This window comes from Spermophilus citellus (assembly GCF_964194105.1).
Source record: "Spermophilus citellus genome assembly, chromosome: 16".
Lineage (NCBI taxonomy): Eukaryota > Metazoa > Chordata > Mammalia > Rodentia > Sciuridae > Spermophilus > Spermophilus citellus.
Window position 1 is genome coordinate 34,635,164 of NC_138196.1, and position 18,721 is coordinate 34,653,884.

Sequence of the window (18,721 nt, forward strand, 5' to 3'; positions counted from 1 at the left end):
TTACATAATGCCCTATTAGTAATTGTTGTATTCTGCTACCTTTCCTATCCCCTACTATCCCCCCTCCCCTCCCCTCCCATCTTCTCTCTCTACCCCATCTACTGTAATTCATTTCTCTCCTTGTTTATTTTCCCATTCCCCTCACAACCTCTTATATGTAATTTTGTATAGCAATGAGGGTCTCCCTTCATTTCCATGCAATTTCCCTTTTCTCTCCCTTTCCCTCCCATCTCATGTCTCTGTTTAATCTTTTCTTCCTGCTCTTCCTCCCTGCTCTGTTCATAGTTGCTCTCATTATATCAAAGAAGACATTTGGTATTTGTTTTTTAGGGATTGGCAAGCTTCACTAAGCATAATCTGCTCTAGTGCCATCCATTTCCCTGCAAATTCTATGATTTTGTCATTTTTTATTGCTGCATAGTACTCCATTGTGTATAGATGCCACATTTTTTTTTTATCCATTCATCTATTGAAGGGCATCTGGGTTGGTTCCACAGTCTAGCTATTGTGAATTGTGCTGCTATGAACATCGATGTGGCAGTATCCCTGTAGCATGCTCTTTTAAGGTCTTCAGGAAATAGTCCAAGAAGGGCAATAGCAGGGTCAAATGGTGGTTCCATTCCCATCTTTCCCAGGAATCTCCAAACTGCTTTCCAAATTGGCCGCACCAATTTGCAGTCCCACCAGCAATGTACAAGTGTACCCTTTTCTCCACATCCTCACCAGCACTTGTTGTTGTTTGACTTCATAGTGGCTGCCAATCTTACTGGAGTGAGATGGTATCTTAGGGTGGTTTTGATTTGCATTTCTCTGACTGCTAGAGATGGTGAGCATTTTTTCATGTACTTGTTGATTGATTGTATATCCTCCTCTGAGAAGTGTCTGTTCAGGTCCTTGGCCCATTTGTTGATTGGGTTATTTGTTATCTTATTGCCTAATTTTTTGAGTTCTTTGTATACTCTGGATATTAGGGCTCTATCTGAAGTGTGAGGAGTAAAAATTTGTTCCCAGGATGTAGGCTCCCTATTTACCTCTCTTATTGTTTCTCTTGCTGAGAAAAAACTTTTTAGTTTAAGTAAGTCCCATTTGTTGATTCTTGTTATTAACTCTTGTGCTATGGGTGTCCTATTAAGGAATTTGGAGCCCGACCCCACAATATGTAGATCGGAGCCGACTTTTTCTTCTATCAGACGCAGAGTCTCTGATTTGATATCAAGCTCCTTGATCCATTTTGAGTTAACTTTTGTGCATGGCGAGAGAAAGGGATTCAGTTTCATTTTGTTGCATATGGATTTCCAGTTTTCCCAGCACCATTTGTTGAAGATGCTATCCTTCCTCCATTGCATGCTTTTAGCCCCTTTATCAAATATAAGATAGTTGTAACTTTGTGGATTAGTCTCTGTGTCCTCTATTCTATACCATTGGTCCACCCGCCTGTTTTGGTACCAGTACCATGCTGTTTTTGTCACTATTGCTCTGTAATATAGTTTGAAATCTGGTATCGCTATACCACCTGATTCACACTTCCTGTTTAGAATTGCTTTTGCTATTCTGGGTCTTTTATTTTTCCATATGAATTTCATGATTGCTTTATCTATTTCTACAAGAAATGCTGTTGGGATTTTGATTGGCATTGCATTAAACCTATAGAGAACTTTTGGTAATATCGCCATTTTGATGATGTTAGTTCTGCCTATCCATGAACAGGGTATATTTTTCCATCTTCTAAGATCTTCTTCTACTTCTCTCTTTAGAGTTCTGTAGTTTTCATTGTATAAATCTTTCACCTCTTTTGTTAGGTTTATTCCCAAGTATTTTATTTTTTTTTGAGGATATTGTGAATGGAGTGTTTTTCCTCATTTCCGTTTCATAAGTTTTGTCGCTGATATACAGAAATGCCTTTGATTTATGTGTGTTGATTTTATATCCTGCCACTTTGCTGAATTCATTTATTAGTTCTAGTAGTTTCTTTGTAGACCCTTTTGGGTCTTCTAGGTATAGAATCATGTCATCTGCAAATAGTGATAATTTAAGTTCTTCCTATTTTTATGCCTTTAATTTCTTTCGTCTGTCTAATTGCTCTGGCCAGTGTTTCGAGAACTATATTGAATAGAAGTGGTGATAGAGGGCATCCCTGTCTTGTTCCAAGGCCTCATTCTTTTACTACAGTCTGGTTAAGCTAGATGTGAATAATAGAAATCCCACCAAGTACCTGTAGTCCCAGCTCCGTGGGTGGTGAGAACTTTGTCTCAAACAAAACAAAATACCCTCCAAAGCCCCAAATTAGTTGGTAAACATTCTTCTAAGTAAATCTTGTGTTTACAAAAATGTTTTTAAAATGTTCAGAAGAGAATGATGTTATGAATATTATATGTAAAACTAAAACACAAATATATATAATGATCTCAAATACAAGGTGATCCATCATTTTCTACGTGAGAAGAGCCAAAAAGTTTTTTTTTTTTTTTAAAGAGAGAGAGGGGTGGGGGAGAGAGAGAGAGAGAGAGAGAGAGAGAGAGAGAGAGAGAGATAGATATTTTTTAAAATATTTATTTTTCAGTTTTCGGTGGACACAACATCTTTATTTTATTTCTATGTGGTGCTAGGATTGAACCCAGTGCCCTGCGCATACCAGGCAAGTGCGTTACCCCTTGAGCCACATCCCCAGCCCGCCAAAAAGTTTTGGTAACAGGAATAAAAATGTGCTAGGCATTCCTGGATCTTGGAGAGGATAACCAATAGCTATAGGAGAGACTGACCTTATAGGAGTTAGGGTAGAAGGACACTGCCAGCATGAGGTGACCTGATAGAGAGGTACTGAAGGAAATTAATCAACTTTATTCTTCTAATAGTGTGTCTTTGCCAGTGCCTCTTTTTGGCCACATTTATTTGGATGTTAGCCTAAGCAAGGGACCTAGTGGCAAAGGATGGGTTAGGATTTGGAGGGGAAAGCAAAATCTGTAGCACACATAAACCCATTTTCATTACTATTCCAAATAGAGCACCCCTAATCCAAAAATCTGTCCAAAATGCTCTGAAATCCAAGGCCTTTTGAGCACCAACATGACATTGAAAAAGTTTCAGATTTTGGATTTTCCAGAGTAGGGATATTCCACTGGTAAGGTATAAATATTTCCAAATCCAGAAAGCTCTGTAATATGAAACACTTCTAGTCCCAAGCATTTCAGGGAAGTGATACTCAAGCTGTACTTTAATTTGTTTTGGAAGTTCTAGCTAATGTGATGAGTAAAGAAAAGATTTAGGACCAAATATTTGAAAAGAGGGAAGCAGTTACTTACAGAAGATATGACTCTCTACTTTTGAAAAGCAAGGTGGTTAATTAAATAATATCAAAATGTGGTTATTAATCAAATGTTTTAAATAAATAGATTCCTAACAAATCAGTCATAATCATTTTGAAAAATGAGGGGAGAAACATGATTATGTTTGCCCCAAATTCTAACTGTCTTGGAATCAGCTTAATAGGAAGCATGTAGAACTTATTAGGAGATGATGCAAAAATTTATTGAAGGTCATGACAGATAATTTGAGTAAAGGTGGTGTTTTATTAGAAGATTAAATATTGGAAATATGTCTGTTTTCATCAGATTAAGCCATATATTTACTGCAACTCCAATGAAATTCCAAACATTTGTGTATTACTCTCATTTTGGAGCAGGACAATCTGAATTTAAAGTCAATTTGAAAGAATACCTTTCTGATCATAGTGAAGAAGACATTCAAAAGAAGATTCCTGGGGAAGGCTGTCAGTACTAGGTGTCACTGTGATTTGGAAAAATACACCATTAACTCAAATGCATATACCTGCTGATTAGCAGCTCCCTCTTTTCTCTCCCCCAGTCCCTGGATACCACAATTTTATAAATTTTTTCCATGAATTTGATTACTTTAGAAACTTTGTTCAAGTATTATCATACAGTGTCTGTCCTTCTGTGACTAGCTTGTATTTCACTTAGCATGATGTCCTCCACGTTCTTCTTGTTGTAAGTGGTAAGACCTCTTTTTTGAGTCAGAATAATATTTCATTGTATATGTATGTATGGAGTGTGTATATCTGTCTATATCATTTTCTTCATCCTCACCAATACTCATTACCTTTTGATTTTTTGATAGTAGTTTTCTAATATGTGAGGTGTATATCATTGTGGGTTTTTTAAAAAAATATTTTTTAGTTGTAGATGGACATCATGCCTTTATTTTATTATTTTTATGTGGTGCTGAGGATTGAACCCAGTTCCTCACATATGCTAGATAAGCGCCCTTCCACTGAGCTACAGCCTCAACCCTCATTGTGGTTTTGATCTGTATCTCCCTAATGTTAAGCAGCCTTTATTAGGGGGTGGTGGCACGTCCTATCCTCTTTGGAGAAATGTCTGTTCAAGTCCATTTTTAATTGAGTGTAGTGCTTCTGCACATTTGCACATGTGTCTCTTCTATGATTCTTGTTTGTCTCTTATCCTTTTTAAATATGTTTCCCATCAGATATTTTTTTCTGACATCTTTCAGTTCCTATATTTGTATGAATTTACTGTTTTATACTACTCATTGAATTCTTCATTTTGTTTACTGTATTTCATTGTTCAGTTTCCGATTTGTTTTTTAAATCTGAAGTACTTGTTTTTCCTGCCAGAATTTTCAAGTCTGTCTTTTTTCTCTTACTATAGCAAGCATAGGTGTTTTTTGGTTATTGTTTAATAATACTAGTATCAGATTTTATTAAAATAAACCAGCTTTTTTGCCATTTTTTTCTCATAGAATCTTTATTTATTTTTTTTGTAATTGTAGATGGACAGAATGCCTTTATTTGTTTATATTTGTGTGGTGCTGAAGATCGAACACAGTGCCTCACATATGCTAGGCAAACACTCTACCACTGAGCTACACAGCCCCAGCCCTCTCCTAGTATCTTGTGTCTTCATATTGTGTTTTTTTTTTTTTTTTTTTTTTTTTTTTTTGTGGTGGTGGGGTACCAGGTATTGAACTCAGGGGCACTTGACCACTGTGCCACATCCCCAGCCCTATTTTGAATTTTATTTAGAGACAGGGTCTCACTGAGTTGCTTAGTGCCTCGCAGTTGCTGAGGCTGGCTTTGAACTTGCGATTCTCCTGCCTCAGCCTCCTGAGCTGCTGGTATTATAGGTGTGAGCTACCATGCCCGGCCATATTGTTTTGATAGTGCAATAAGCTATTGTATTTCAAATTTTTTTTCTGTATGAATAATTTATAAACTAGAATATTGTCCTTAGCTTGGGTAGCAGTTAGTCTTCAGTTTTTGATTACAGATTTCTTATACTCTATAATAACCCTAATTTCATGTTCATCTTACTAGGGCTTTTTAAATAGAGGTGAAATAGATTTTGCCCTTTTTTCAGATAATTCAGTCGGAGTCAGTTCTATTTAATAAAATGGGTAATCTAACTTTGTAATATGTTTTTTAGGTATTTAAGTTTTTGGGTCCTACTGGTACTCTTCTCATGGTTTGTTCTTGGATTGCTGAAAAGTGTGAGGTGCCTATGAGAAAAATGACTTTCTTAACTCTGCCCCTCAATGTCACCTGCATCAGAAAGACTTCATAATCAGATGCTCTCATTTAATCTAATTAGGTGCCATTATTTGCAGTCTACTCTTTGGACTTCCTAATTTCATGCTATTGGAATCGGGATGTAATGGTGAAAATACATTTTGGTATTTCCACATTACTCATAGAAATAATGACTAATAATATAAACAATGAGTTCTGAGTGGATATTGATTTTTTTTTTGGTCATTTCCTGGTAGATCATTTAATCATTGTCAAGCTCCTTTTGAAGTGGCCTTGGAAAACTCACCTAGGTGTGAGAGAAGAGAAGATGTTTAAAATCATAAATACAGAGTCTAGAGGTGATAGGAAGAGAGTAGGAACACTTTCGTTGCTATTCAACGAAACGTTGTATTAGGAAAAAGATCATTCTTTTTATTGCTATAGGTGTCAGTCAGGGATGGCTAGTGAAGGAATACCTGTGTTATTATCTCCAGAGCTTTTTAAGGCATTGCTGAAGGCCAGTATTGGAGAATGTTTGTTAATATTTTCATCTGCTAAAAAAAATCAGAAGAGTTTGTGATTTTTGTTATGATATTCAGTCCATAGCTTCATTGTGGGTGAAACAGATGTTTTTGTAGATTGCTCTAGGGTCAAACATAGAACATACAGAAGAGAAAATGTGTTATAACTGCTAAATACCAAGCTTAATTAAAAGTAACCTATTGAAAGTAATAGACTTTGTGTAGGTCGTAATTAGGGACTCAAATGTAGGGATATGCATATGCCTGCATAACTCCTATGACTATTTCCTAATTAATATATCCTTACAGAAAACATTATTTCAGGTGTACTATGTGGCAGATAATATACTAACAACAATCACCAACAGGAAATAAACAATTACAAACCTGTTTAAATTGATGTATCTTTTGCTTATCAAATAATGATTATATATTCTAAGTTCAACATCACTTGATATCTAGTAACCTTATGCTCTGGTTGCTCCTTCTAAACTCATATCTGCCCACAGTCTTTCTCTTCCCCATGTAAATTAATGGTAACACCTTCTTTCTACTACCTCAGTGCTATTCTTTCTCACACTATTTGTCATAGTGGCTATTTCCTTAAGACAAATAATCCATCCACTTTGTTCTGCTTTCACATTATTCTGATTAATCATCTGTTCAGTGGATTCTTGTAAGAGACCTCTTGTAGTCTTCCTGCTTAACATAGTAATCATGGTGAACCTACTGAAGCACATGTCAAATCGTTGTCCTTGCTAACTCCACCTCAGAATCCTCATTTCACTTATAATAAAAAGCCACCTTTAAAAAAACAAATGGCCTGTTTCCATCTTTCCTGACTATATCTCTCATTACTCATTTCCTCATTGACTCACTTCACTGAAAATTTGCTTGCTTCCTATTGTTCCTTGAATATGCCACGTTGGCTTCTACTGTAGGGTTTTTGCACTTTTTGTTCCTTCTTTCTGTAATGTTTTTTACCTACATGTCCAATTTTGATCAAAGTGCTGAAGTGTTTGAAGTGCCTGCCTGGACTGCCCCTTTAAAATTGTAATCCCCTACCCTCCATAGCTCATCACTCTCATCCTCCCATCTTTTTTCTCCCTAGTACTTATTGCCTTTTAATATTCTATTGAATTTACTTACTTTTGCTTATAGTCTGCTTTACTCTCTAGAATGTAGCCTTCACAGGGGCTGAGATTTGTTAGTCTTCTATATTCAGTTTTATCCGTTGCACCAAGAATAGTGTCTGCACAAACAAATGTTCAACAAATATTTGTTGAATGAGTGGATGATTGATATTGCACAAAAGGACTCCACCCCACAACATTCTTAAGAGTAGCAAGAAAATAAATATGGAAAAAGTCTTTCTGTTATTGTCACAAGCCTTGTGCTAGATCTCAACGTTCTGTGAGTCAAAATATTGTCTATGTGTATGTTGTTATAAACAGTTGATTGTTATATTTTTCTTCGTTTTTTTCTCTGCCAGTCATTCTGTTAAAAATCTTTTAACATCTCACATCAAAAAACTTTTTTGTCAGGTAGCAGTTAACAGTATCAAAAAGTTCTAGGCAAATTGCATTCTAATTCCAAAAGCCAGGAGCAGGACTCTCTGCTTCCCTGGAAACTTCTTAACAAAGAAGAGTATAACAGGTCTACTAAGGCAAAAACGTTTTTTTGCAAAAACGTTTGCAAAAAGTATTTGTTTCTTAAGAGTTCTCTAGATGTACATAAGACCCAACCACAGACAGGGTTGCTTCCTCAGTAACTGTAATGCAACACAGCTTTCACTCCTATTGGCACCATTGCCCAAACTGATGGAAAGATTCTTTCAGGACACCAAATTATCTTTAAAAAAAAAAAAATAAATACATACATACATACACACATATATGATATACATATGTATACATATACATATATGAGAGATACACACATGGGTATGTGTGTGTATATATATATGTATGTAAACATACATATATAGTTATTGTGTCTATTTGAAATAACATACTTTGATATACATAGAGATGGCAAAATGATTACTGTAGTAGATTAACATATCCATCATCCCACAGAATTACCCATTCTTTTTTCCCCTCTGTGGCAAGAGCACCTAAAATCTACTCCTTTAGCAAAAATCCCAGATTGAGTACAATACTATTAACTATAGTCCTATGCTAGATCTCTAGATTTGTTCATTCTACATATCAGTACTTTGTATCTTTTGACTACATCTCTCCCTCTCCTCCTCCATAGCTACTGTTTTTTATTTTCTGTGTTATTTGACTTTTTTTAAGATTTCACACGAACATGAAAGTGAGATTTTGCAATGTTTTTTTCTTTTCTTTTGGTGGCAAATCCATCCATGTTGTGGCCAATGATAGTATCTTCTTCTTTTTTTTTTGTACTGTGAGTCAAACCTAGGGATACTTTATCCCTAGTCCTTTTTATTTTTTATTTTGAGGCAGGGTCTTGCTAAATTGCCTAGGCTGACCTTGGAACTTGTGATAATCCTGCCTCCATCTCCCGAGTTGCTGGGATTGGAGTGCATCTGTCTCACCTGGCAAGACCCTTACAAGGCTGAATAGTATTCCATTTCTCTCTCTCTCTCTCTCTCTCTTTCTCTCTCTCTCATACATACACATACTGCAGCTTCTTTATCCAATTGTCCATTGATGGATGCTTTTAGATTGTTTCTGTATGCCATTGTGAATAATGGTGAACTTGGGAATGCAGATATCTTTACAAGGTGCTGATTTCATTTGTTTTTGGAATATAACCAAAAGAGGGATCACTGGGTCTTATGTAGTTCTGTTTCAGATTTCTTTAGGACTCTCATACTGTTTTCCATGTGCCTGCAGCAACAGTGCATAGGGTTTCCTTTTCTTCACACCTTTGCCTGCACTTGTCTCTTAGGCTCTTGACTAGAGGCATCCTAACAGGTGTCAGGTGATATCTCATTGTGGTTTGGATTTGCATTTCCACAATGACTAATGATATTTAGCCTACCTGGTGAGTATCTGTATGTCTTTGTTTGAGAAGTGTCTGTTCGATTCCTTTTGACTGTTTTTAATTTGATTATTTGTTTTTCTGTTATTGAGTATCGTGAGTTCTTTATAAATTTTGGAGTTTTACTTTTTTTCAGATATTGTTTTCCAAATATTTTCCCCCAGTCTGTAGCCTGCCTTTTCATTTTGTTGATTGATTATTTAATGTAAAGAAGTTTTTAATTTTGACATCTATGGCAGTCAAAACAGTATGACACTGGCATAAAAACAGACATGTAGACCAAAAAAACAGAATAGGAAGCCCAGAAATAAATACAAACATACGATCAACAAATTTTCAGTGCGGGTACCATTGGAAAAGTATAGTCTCCTTCAATAAAAGGTGCTAAAAAACTGGATTTCCCAGGCAAAGGAATGAAGTTGGACTCTTATTTTTTTACTACCCACAAGTGTGTGCACACACACAGACAAATCAACTTGAAACGGATAAAAGACCTAGGTGGGACACTTGAAGCCATAAGATTCCTAGAAAAACATTGGGGAAAACTTCTTTGATTTTGGCCTTAGCAATGATTTTTTTTTTTTAAATATACCAAAAATTTCAGGCTACAAAGAAAAAAGAATAACTAAATGGGACTATCCCCAATGAAATTTTTGAGTTTCCTAAAGACTGGCTATGGGTCTATTTCCTAGCAGTTTTCCAAGGTAAAAATAGTCAATGAAGTACCTGTAAACATTTTATAGTTATTGAGTAAAACAATGAGTAACTAAGAAAAAAAATATCTGAACATATCAAAATTGCATTTGTGTAAACTCTTACATGGTTAGCTCAAGTTGGGTAGTTTCTTAAAACATGTCTAACCTTTGAAGTATTAACCTTGGTTCTCAGGAATTATCATAAAAGGCATTTAAAGTTCAAACTGAAAACCTGTCATATAGGAGTAGCTGGAATTCTGCACTACACAAGCTGCCTCTTGAGGACTCTGTGTGTGTTTGTACTGGAACTGCCCATTCACATTATGTTTACATAGCTCCCAGTGAATAACTTATGTTGGGGATGTAAAAATATAATCTGCAAGGTGACAAAAGATCGGGAACAGCATAAAGTTAGCTTCCAATATTTGAACTTTTACTCTGTTAAACTTAATTCTTTGTAGTACTAGATAATTTTAAGGTCTTTTCTGATTCTGAGAATTATGATTTTTTTTTGTTTCAATGTAAATGATCTATATGGAAGATGTTTTCATGGAGGTACAGTATATTGTAAGCAAAATTGAGAGCTATTTCTGTTGTAGCTTAGGTAATGTTCTATATTGATTAGGAACAGAAATTAATTCTTAATTCTCTCTACTTTTGTTAGCTTTTTTTTCCCCACTTATAATATATACTTCCTGTTGGTTAAAATATTCAAAGTATGTGATCACTCTGACATAAGATCTTTTTCTCAATATTGTAGAGGTTCAAGAAACTTTAGCAGTTGCAGTGCAGAAGACTTTGAAAAGTTAACTCTAAATAAAGGAGGAAACTGCCTTCTTAATATTCCAAAGCCTGATGAAGCCTATAGCGCACCCTTCTGTGGTAATAAATTGGTGGACCCTGGGGAAGAATGTGACTGTGGTACTCCAAAGGTCAGTTGAATTTTTAATTTTTGCTTTGTAAAACTATCACAAGATTTGCAAAATCTTGTGGTTTGGGGCAACTATGACAGAGGAGCTAAAATAAGCTTTAGTAGCAAAATGAGGATTGTTATTTCGTCTGTGTGGATACGTTCTGGGACTAGTCACCTCCTTTTCAGGATGTAAATAATGATGCCATCTGTTAAAGTCAAGGAAAACATCATGGATAGTCTTCTATTTTTTTTCTATCTCCTATTATTTATTTTATGATTATTGTCTTATTTATTTAAAGAAGTAGTCTGTTTTTCACTTGGCTGTTATAGTAAATTTCCACCATTCTGGCGTTGTCATTGCGGAAATATTTATCCAGTTGGACTCATTTAAAAAAAAAAATAAATTGAACCTGGCTACCCTCAAGTCCTTCAAAATCAAAATTCTTACTACTCAAAGTAGGATTCTTCTTTTATTCAACTTTGGTTTACCTTTTAGTCATTGATTTTATCAGACCGTTAAAAGTTACTGCCTTAAGTGCATGCCCATTTTTCTTCTTCTGTAGCCATACTTCTCCACTCAGCCATACTCCTCTCTTGGAGTATAAATGCCTACTTAAATCCTTTCTTCCCAGACCTGACATTGTGTTTTGAAGACATTTGTCCTGTTGTTTGTAAGTCCTACCATATTTCCAGTCTTTTCCAGAAGTGCATCTTCCTCTTTACCTGTCCACACCTGGTCCTTTTTTTTTTTTTTTTTTTTCAGTTCTAATCAGGTATACATGACAGTAGAAAGCTCTTCAATTCATTGTACAAAAATGGAGCAGAATTTTTCGCTTGTCTGGTGGTACATGAAGTAGTCACACCATTTGTGCAATCGTACATGTACCTAGGGTAATGATGTCCATCTTATTCTCTCTATATATTTTTAGAGGCAGGGTCTTGCTTAGTTGCTATGTAAGATTAAGATTACAGGCATAAACTTTATTATCATTACTTTTTTTGTGGTGCTGGGAATTAAACCCATGGCCTTATGTACTCTACCAACTGAGCTATATCCTCAGCCCACCATACCTGGCCTTTACCAGATGACTTGATTTTACTTTCTTGAAAGGTGCATGTGTTTTATGATGAAGGTGTGTTGGTTCATCAGTACATTATTGATGTGTATCAGGGTTTTGTGCTAAGTATTTTAGAGTATAGGAGTATAGTTCCCATAATAACCCAAAGAAACTGGTACTTTTAATATTTTCATTTTCATATGAGGAGGATGAGACCTGGTTATGTTTAATATATAATTAATTAATTATTATTATTATTTTTTTAAGGAGAGAGAGAGAGAATTTTTTTAATATTTATTTTTTTAGTTTTCGGTAGACACAACATCTTTATTTTATTTTTTTTATTTTTATGTGGTGTTGAGGATCAAACCCAGTGCCCTGCACATGCCAGGCGAGTGTGTTACCGCTTGAGCCACAGCCCCTATTATTCTTTTTTTTCAGCAGTGCTGTGGATGGAATCCAGAGTCTTGGGCATGCAAAGCTTGTACTTACCACTGAACTGTACCCTCCCCCTCTTAATTTTTAAATTAAGATACTGTTAGGATACCTAAGACCTTGCTTGTTGGAAGGATTCTCAGGTCTTATTTTTTTTTAAATACTGGGATTGAACCCAGGGGCACTTTGCCACAGAGTTACTCCCCAGCCCTTTTTTAACTTTTTTAACTTTTTTTATTTTGAGGCAGGATTTGGCTAAGCTGCTTATGGCCTTGCTAACTTGCTGAGATTGGTCTTGAAGTTGGTGATTCTCTTGCCTTAGCCTCCCAAGTTGCTAGGATTACAGGCATGAGTCAAGGTGCCTGGCTCAGACCTTTCTTCTTAAATATTTTGTTAGTCTTGTTTTTTCCCCCCCACTTGTTTATTTCACCATCAAACTTATTTAAATAGTAATTAATATCTGCTATTTGAGTTTTCTCACTATAATTATAATTATTTTAGTTACTCTTAAAAAATACTCCTCCCCCTCATATATCACAGGTTATTTTCTTGGTGTAAAATTTTTGAATAGTTAATAAAAGCAACCATACATGCCTTGATTTCCCTCATGAATCATTTACTTCGTAGAGACTGTCACTCTAAGAAGTTTGGTGCATTTCTTTTTAGACCCTTTATGTTTATATACAATATATAGTATGTACATTTATAAATATTTGTTTTCAGATTAACTTTTACTTTTTTTGTGTGGTGAGAACACTTAGCATGAAATTAACCTTTTAGACACATTTTAAAGTCTATAATGAAGTGTTGTTAACTATGGGTATTGTGTTATACAGCAGATCTCTAGAATTCTTTTGTAAATGGAACCTGACACCCCATTGATCAGCATGCATCTCCCATTTCACCTTCTCTCAGTTCCTGGAAAACACCATTTTGTTTATTGCTTTTATGAGTTTGGGTAATTTAGATACCTAATATAAGTAGAATAATCTAGTTTATGTCTTCTGTGACTAGTTTATTTCAGTTAGCATAGTGTCCTCAAGGTTCATCCACATTATTGAAATGATAAAATTTCTTTCTTTTTAAAGGCTGAATAGTATTCCTTTGTGTGTGTGTGTGTGTGTGTGTTGCATATGCACATTACATTTTCTTTATTTATCTGTCATTGAAGATTTAAATAGTTTCCACATTTTGGGTACTGTGGATAATAGTAGTTCAGTGCACAAGGTAGTGCAGATATCTCTTTAAGATTCTGATTTCATTTTAAATAAATAGAAGTGAGATTGCATGGAATCATATGAATTGCATTTTTAATTTTGGGGAGGTGTCCTCCCTGCAGCTTTACTATTTTGCATTCCCAGCAGTGGTGTACAAGAGTTCCAATTTCTCTACATCTTCACAAGCACCTCTTCTTCTTTTTTTTTTTTTAATAATAATAATCTCAACAGGTATGAAATTACATCTCATTTGTGATTTTGTTCGATTTTCCTTTATGATTAGTGACATTGAACATCTTTTCATATACCTCTTCACATTTGTATGTCTTCTGTGGAGAGATGTCTGTTAAGTATATAGCCCATTTTAAATATCAGGTCATTAGTTTTTTGTTTTTTTTTTTTTACTATTAAGTTGTAGGAGTTTCTTTTATACTTTGGAAATTAATCCTTTATTAGATGTATGATCTGAAAATATTTTCTCACATTCCATATTTTGGATCTTTACTCTGTCAATTGCTTCCTTTGCTGTGCAGAACCTTTTAGTTTGATATAGTCCCACTTGTCTATTTTTACTTCTCTTTGTGATTTTGGTGTCAACCCATGAAATCTTTGCCAAGATCAATGTTATGAAAGTTTTCTTTGTATTTTTTTTTCTGTAAGTTTTACCATTTGAGGCCTCATTTAAGTCTTGAATCCATTTTGAGATAATTTTTGTATATGGAGTTAATTTTTGTTTATATTATAAAATAAGGTTACACTTCCATTGATATCCAGTTTTTTTTATTTAGTGAAGGGACTACTGTTTCCAGATTCTTTATTCTTGACATCCTTATAGAAGATCATTTGACTTATTTGCATGGATACTTCATTATGTTCTGTTGGTCTACATGTCTATTTTTAAGTCAGTACTATACTGTGTAACTATAGTAGTGTGTTGAAATCAGGAAGCCTTCAGCTTTGTCCTTTTTTATCAAGATGGTTTGGCTAGTTGGAGTCTTTGGGGTTCTACATGACTTTTAGAATTTTTTTTTTGTAACTTCTTTTAAAAATGGGATTTTGATAGGAATTACATTGACTCTGTAGATTACTTTGGGCAGTGTGGACATTTTGCCAATAGTAATTCTTCCAACCCATGAATGTAGGATCCCATTTATTTGTATCATCTTTGATTTCTTTTAGTAATCTCTTGTATTTTTTAGTATGCAAGTCTTTTAACTCATTGAGTTCATTTCTAAGTACTCTATTATTTTTTATGCTGTTGTAATTTAATTGTTTTCACGTAGTTCATTTTTTTGTATAAATGAACTGATTCTTTTGTGTGTTCATTTTGTATTGTACCACTTTACTGAATTTGACTTTTTATGCACTAATGGTCGTTGTGAAAGCATTTAAAATGTTACTTTTATCCTAAACTATAAATTTCTGTTATTCTTTTATGAAACCATCAGTCTATGCTGCAGAGTGTCTTTGAAAAAAAATTACCAGCTTCACTGAAGTAAAATTGAATACAATGTAAAATCAAAACTTCAGATTTAAATAAAGAAAACCTTTATTCAGAAGAAAGGCTTGAAATAGAGTGCTTTGATCTCAGAATTCTTCAAGGATTTCAAAATCAAACCTTTTTTTTTTTTTTTTTTTTTTTTTTTTTTTAAGGGCAAGCAAAGATTAAACAGAAACTTTTAAGGGCAAACTTGAGAAGTGATTGGGAAATGACCAGTGAGGGTCTGATAGGAAGTGTCTGCTACAGTCAGCTTATTTCCAGGAAAATACGACAAGGGTGTATGTTATACTTCCTTCCCTCCCTTCTTCCCTCCCTCCCTTCTTTTCAAGGGGGAAGCAGAGTTTTGAGTTTTAGAGAAGAGAGAACTAAGTTTTGTCAAGGCAAAACAAAGGGGGAAGAAATGGGCTGTTTTGTGGACTTAGTCAACAATACTGTGCACATTTTAGAAGTATACAAGTTGATAAGTCTTGACACATTCATACATATTTGAAACTATCGCCACAATTATGAGCATGAACTTAACATCATCCTCAAAAGTTTATGTCTCTTGGTAATCACTTCTATGCACACCCATTTTTCTTAGGCAACCACTGTTCTTTCTGTCACTATGTATAAGTGTGTGTTTGCTAGAATTTTATATAAATGGAATGGCTTTTTTTTCCTTTGTTTTGCTGCTTTTACTCAGCATAGTCTTTCTTGAGGTTTGATCATAGTATAGCTGTGCCAGTTCATTAATTTTTTTTTTTTTGGTGTTTATTGCGGATATATTGCAGTTTGCTTATGTATTCATCTGTTATTGGATATTTGAGCTGTTTCTAGTTTGAGGCTATTATCAAAAAAGCTCATGTGTACAGTCACATAAAAGTCTTTATGTGAACTTAGGTTTTTATTTCTCTTATGTAGATAGCTAGAATGGAATGACTTGATCCTATGGTAGTTCTGTATTTTTCAAGAAACTTAAAAACTGCTATTCAAAGTGGTAGTGCCAGTTTTCACTCCCATCAATGTGTGAGACAATGTGTTAAGAGTTTTAATTCTTTCATATCTTCAATAGTACTTCATATGGGGTCTTTTTAATTTTTTAGTCATTCAGCTTGGTGGGAGGTGATGCCTTGTTAAAGTTTTAATTTGCATTTCCCTACTTTGCCCTTCCCTAATATGTTTTCAAGTTTTTTTTTTTTCCATTTGTGTTTCTTGGGGTGGCATGGTCTGTTTAGCTTTTTCTTCCATTTTAAAAATTAGTTTGCTAATTATTTTGAGAATACTTTATATATTTTGGCTATAAGTCCATTGTCATATATTTGATTTGCAAATATATTCTCTAGATTGTAGCTTGCCTTTGAGTAACTTAACAGTATCTTTTGAAGAACAGAACTTCTACATTGTGATGAAATCCATTTTATCATTTATGAATTTTATGCTTTTATGGGTTGTACTTTTTTCGCCTACTCCAAAGTTGCAGATATTTCCTCAAAGTAGTTTCATAGCTTTAGTTGTTACATCTTGGTCCATGACTTATTTATTTTGGCATGTTACAAGGCATAGATTACAGTTCATCTATTTTATAATTTTTATTGTGAGTTGGAAATGCTGATTATCCTGACTGGATCAGTATACATTGTATGTATGTATGGAAATATCACATTGTATTCTATAAATATGTTCATTTATTATGTGTTAATTAAAAAGAAAAAATAAAAACATTTTAATTATGAAATGATTGTAATCTTACAGGAAATTGCAAAAATGGTACAGAGAGTCCCAGGTACTCCTCTGCCAGTCTCCCCCAATGGTGATATATTATAAGTCTATAGCAGAGTATAAAACCCAGGACACTGATCTTGCTACATTAACACAGAAGAGAAGGCAGACATATGGGTGGAAGGAGGGGGTTAAGGGGAAAGAACCGTGGTAGCCCAAAGTGTGGTGAGAGAAGCCAAGTACGATGTAGTTCAGTGGTAGAATATGTGTAAGCCCTGGGCTAAATCTCCAGCATTAAAAAAAAAAAAAAAAAAAAAAAAAAGAGTGCCCACTTAGGACAAAGAGCCACCTAAAAGAGAAGTCAGACCTTGAACATGAAGAGAATTACATTCATGGATTTCTTCTTCTTTGAGATCATTAAACCTATTCTTATAGAATGGATATTTGTGTATTCCCAAAATTCATGTGGCAAAGCCATAACCACCAGAGTGGCTATATGTGGTAAGGGGGTCTCTGAGGATATAATTAAGTTTAAATAGGGACTGAAGGATGGGTCCCTGATTTCATTAGAATTAGTGTCTTTAGAAGATATACTGGACATCTCACCTGCCTTCTCTCTGAGAAGGCAACAGGCACTGAGGAAAGTCCATGTGAGAACGCAGCAAGAAGGGAGTTGTCTGCAAGCCAGGGAGAGAGGTCCCACCAGAATCTGAATTTGTGAGAACCTTGATGTTCGTCTTCTTCCCTCCAGAACTGTGAGAAAGCCAATTTCTATCATTGAAGCCACTTTGTCTATGGTATTTTATTATGGTTGTCTGAGCAGACATAAGGCACGTACTCTAATATTTCAGTCTTTTCAAATCTATGGAGACCAAATTATTTGTATCTGAAGAGATACTGATAAATCTAGTAGTTAGTGACTGTTTGTGGAGAGTAATTGCTATAGACAGGATATAAGAAAAGGATTTTAGTAATGAATATTAATGTCAATAACTCATTTTTTTAATTGACAGTCATTTTCTATTTGTAGGAATGTGAGTTGGACCCTTGTTGTGAAGGAAGTACATGTAAACTTAAATCATTTGCTGAATGTGCTTATGGTGACTGTTGTAAAGACTGCCGGGTAAGGAATTCCTCCCTGTTTGGAACAACAAAAATAAAAATAGAAAAAGAAAAATATGTATATATCAAAGTTTGTTTTCATGCTAGGTGTGGTGGTGTATACCCATACTACTGGCTACCCAGGAGGCTCAGATAGGAAGATTGCAAGTTAAGGCTAGCCTGGGCAACTTAGACCCTGTCTCAAAATAAAAAAATGAAAAGGAGTGTGGATGTAGCTCAGTGTTCAATCCCAAGTACCCTTCCTTACCCAGCCCAATCCCCTCACAAAAATTCTGAGATATCTAGGGGAGGACTATTATTATATATATTATTATATTATTATATATTATTATTATATGACTAGGAAATTCTATTTTCCCACTTATTTGCAATTTTAAGCATATTTCTTTCTGATAAATGTTCTATAGGGATTTTTTTCTAAGTAGAAACATTTTTTCCATGATTTTAAAGTAATTTAGGCTTATTAGAAATAATTCAACAATACCAAAGTATATATAGGTAGTAGAAAATGAAAGACCATCATTTTATGTTCCTTTGCCATTTGTTGATAATTTATTGTTAACTTAGTCACTTTTTTTCTGTACAAATGTGAGAGATAGGTATCTATGTGTTTGTATATAGTGGGTAAACACAGATACACATATTTTTATTATCCATTCTTTCCAATAAGATTATCATGGACTTTTACCCTTATATAGTTCTACATGGTTATATAATTAGAATTCCTTTAGTATGGCAACCATAATTTATCTAGTTAACTAATGGTGGACATTTTGTTTGCTTCTAGTTATTTCATATAAGAGAAATTATTGGACTAGAATATGCATATTAAAACTTTTGATAAATATTTTACATGTCTTCCACAAATGTGCCATTCTACACTTCCGTCAACAATGTTATCAAATACTTTTTTCTTTATGCTAATGTTGGTTTCTAGCAAGCACCATTTCCTAGTTAGTGCAGTAGGTGTAAAGTGTTCATATATTTTTATTTATTTGCATTTC

The 18,721-nt window shown here is 34.5% G+C and overlaps 1 protein-coding gene across 1 annotated transcript in view; it reads left to right on the top strand.

Annotated features, from left to right (window-relative positions):
• Positions 1 to 18,721, top strand: part of ADAM9 (ADAM metallopeptidase domain 9) — a 100,757-nt gene that overhangs the window by 31,572 nt on the left and 50,464 nt on the right. The window contains exons 12-13 of the mRNA XM_081269735.1: positions 10,531 to 10,702; positions 17,626 to 17,718. Of these exons, the coding sequence (XP_081125861.1) occupies positions 10,531 to 10,702; positions 17,626 to 17,718 (265 nt within the window). The remainder of the gene's footprint in view (positions 1 to 10,530; positions 10,703 to 17,625; positions 17,719 to 18,721) is intronic.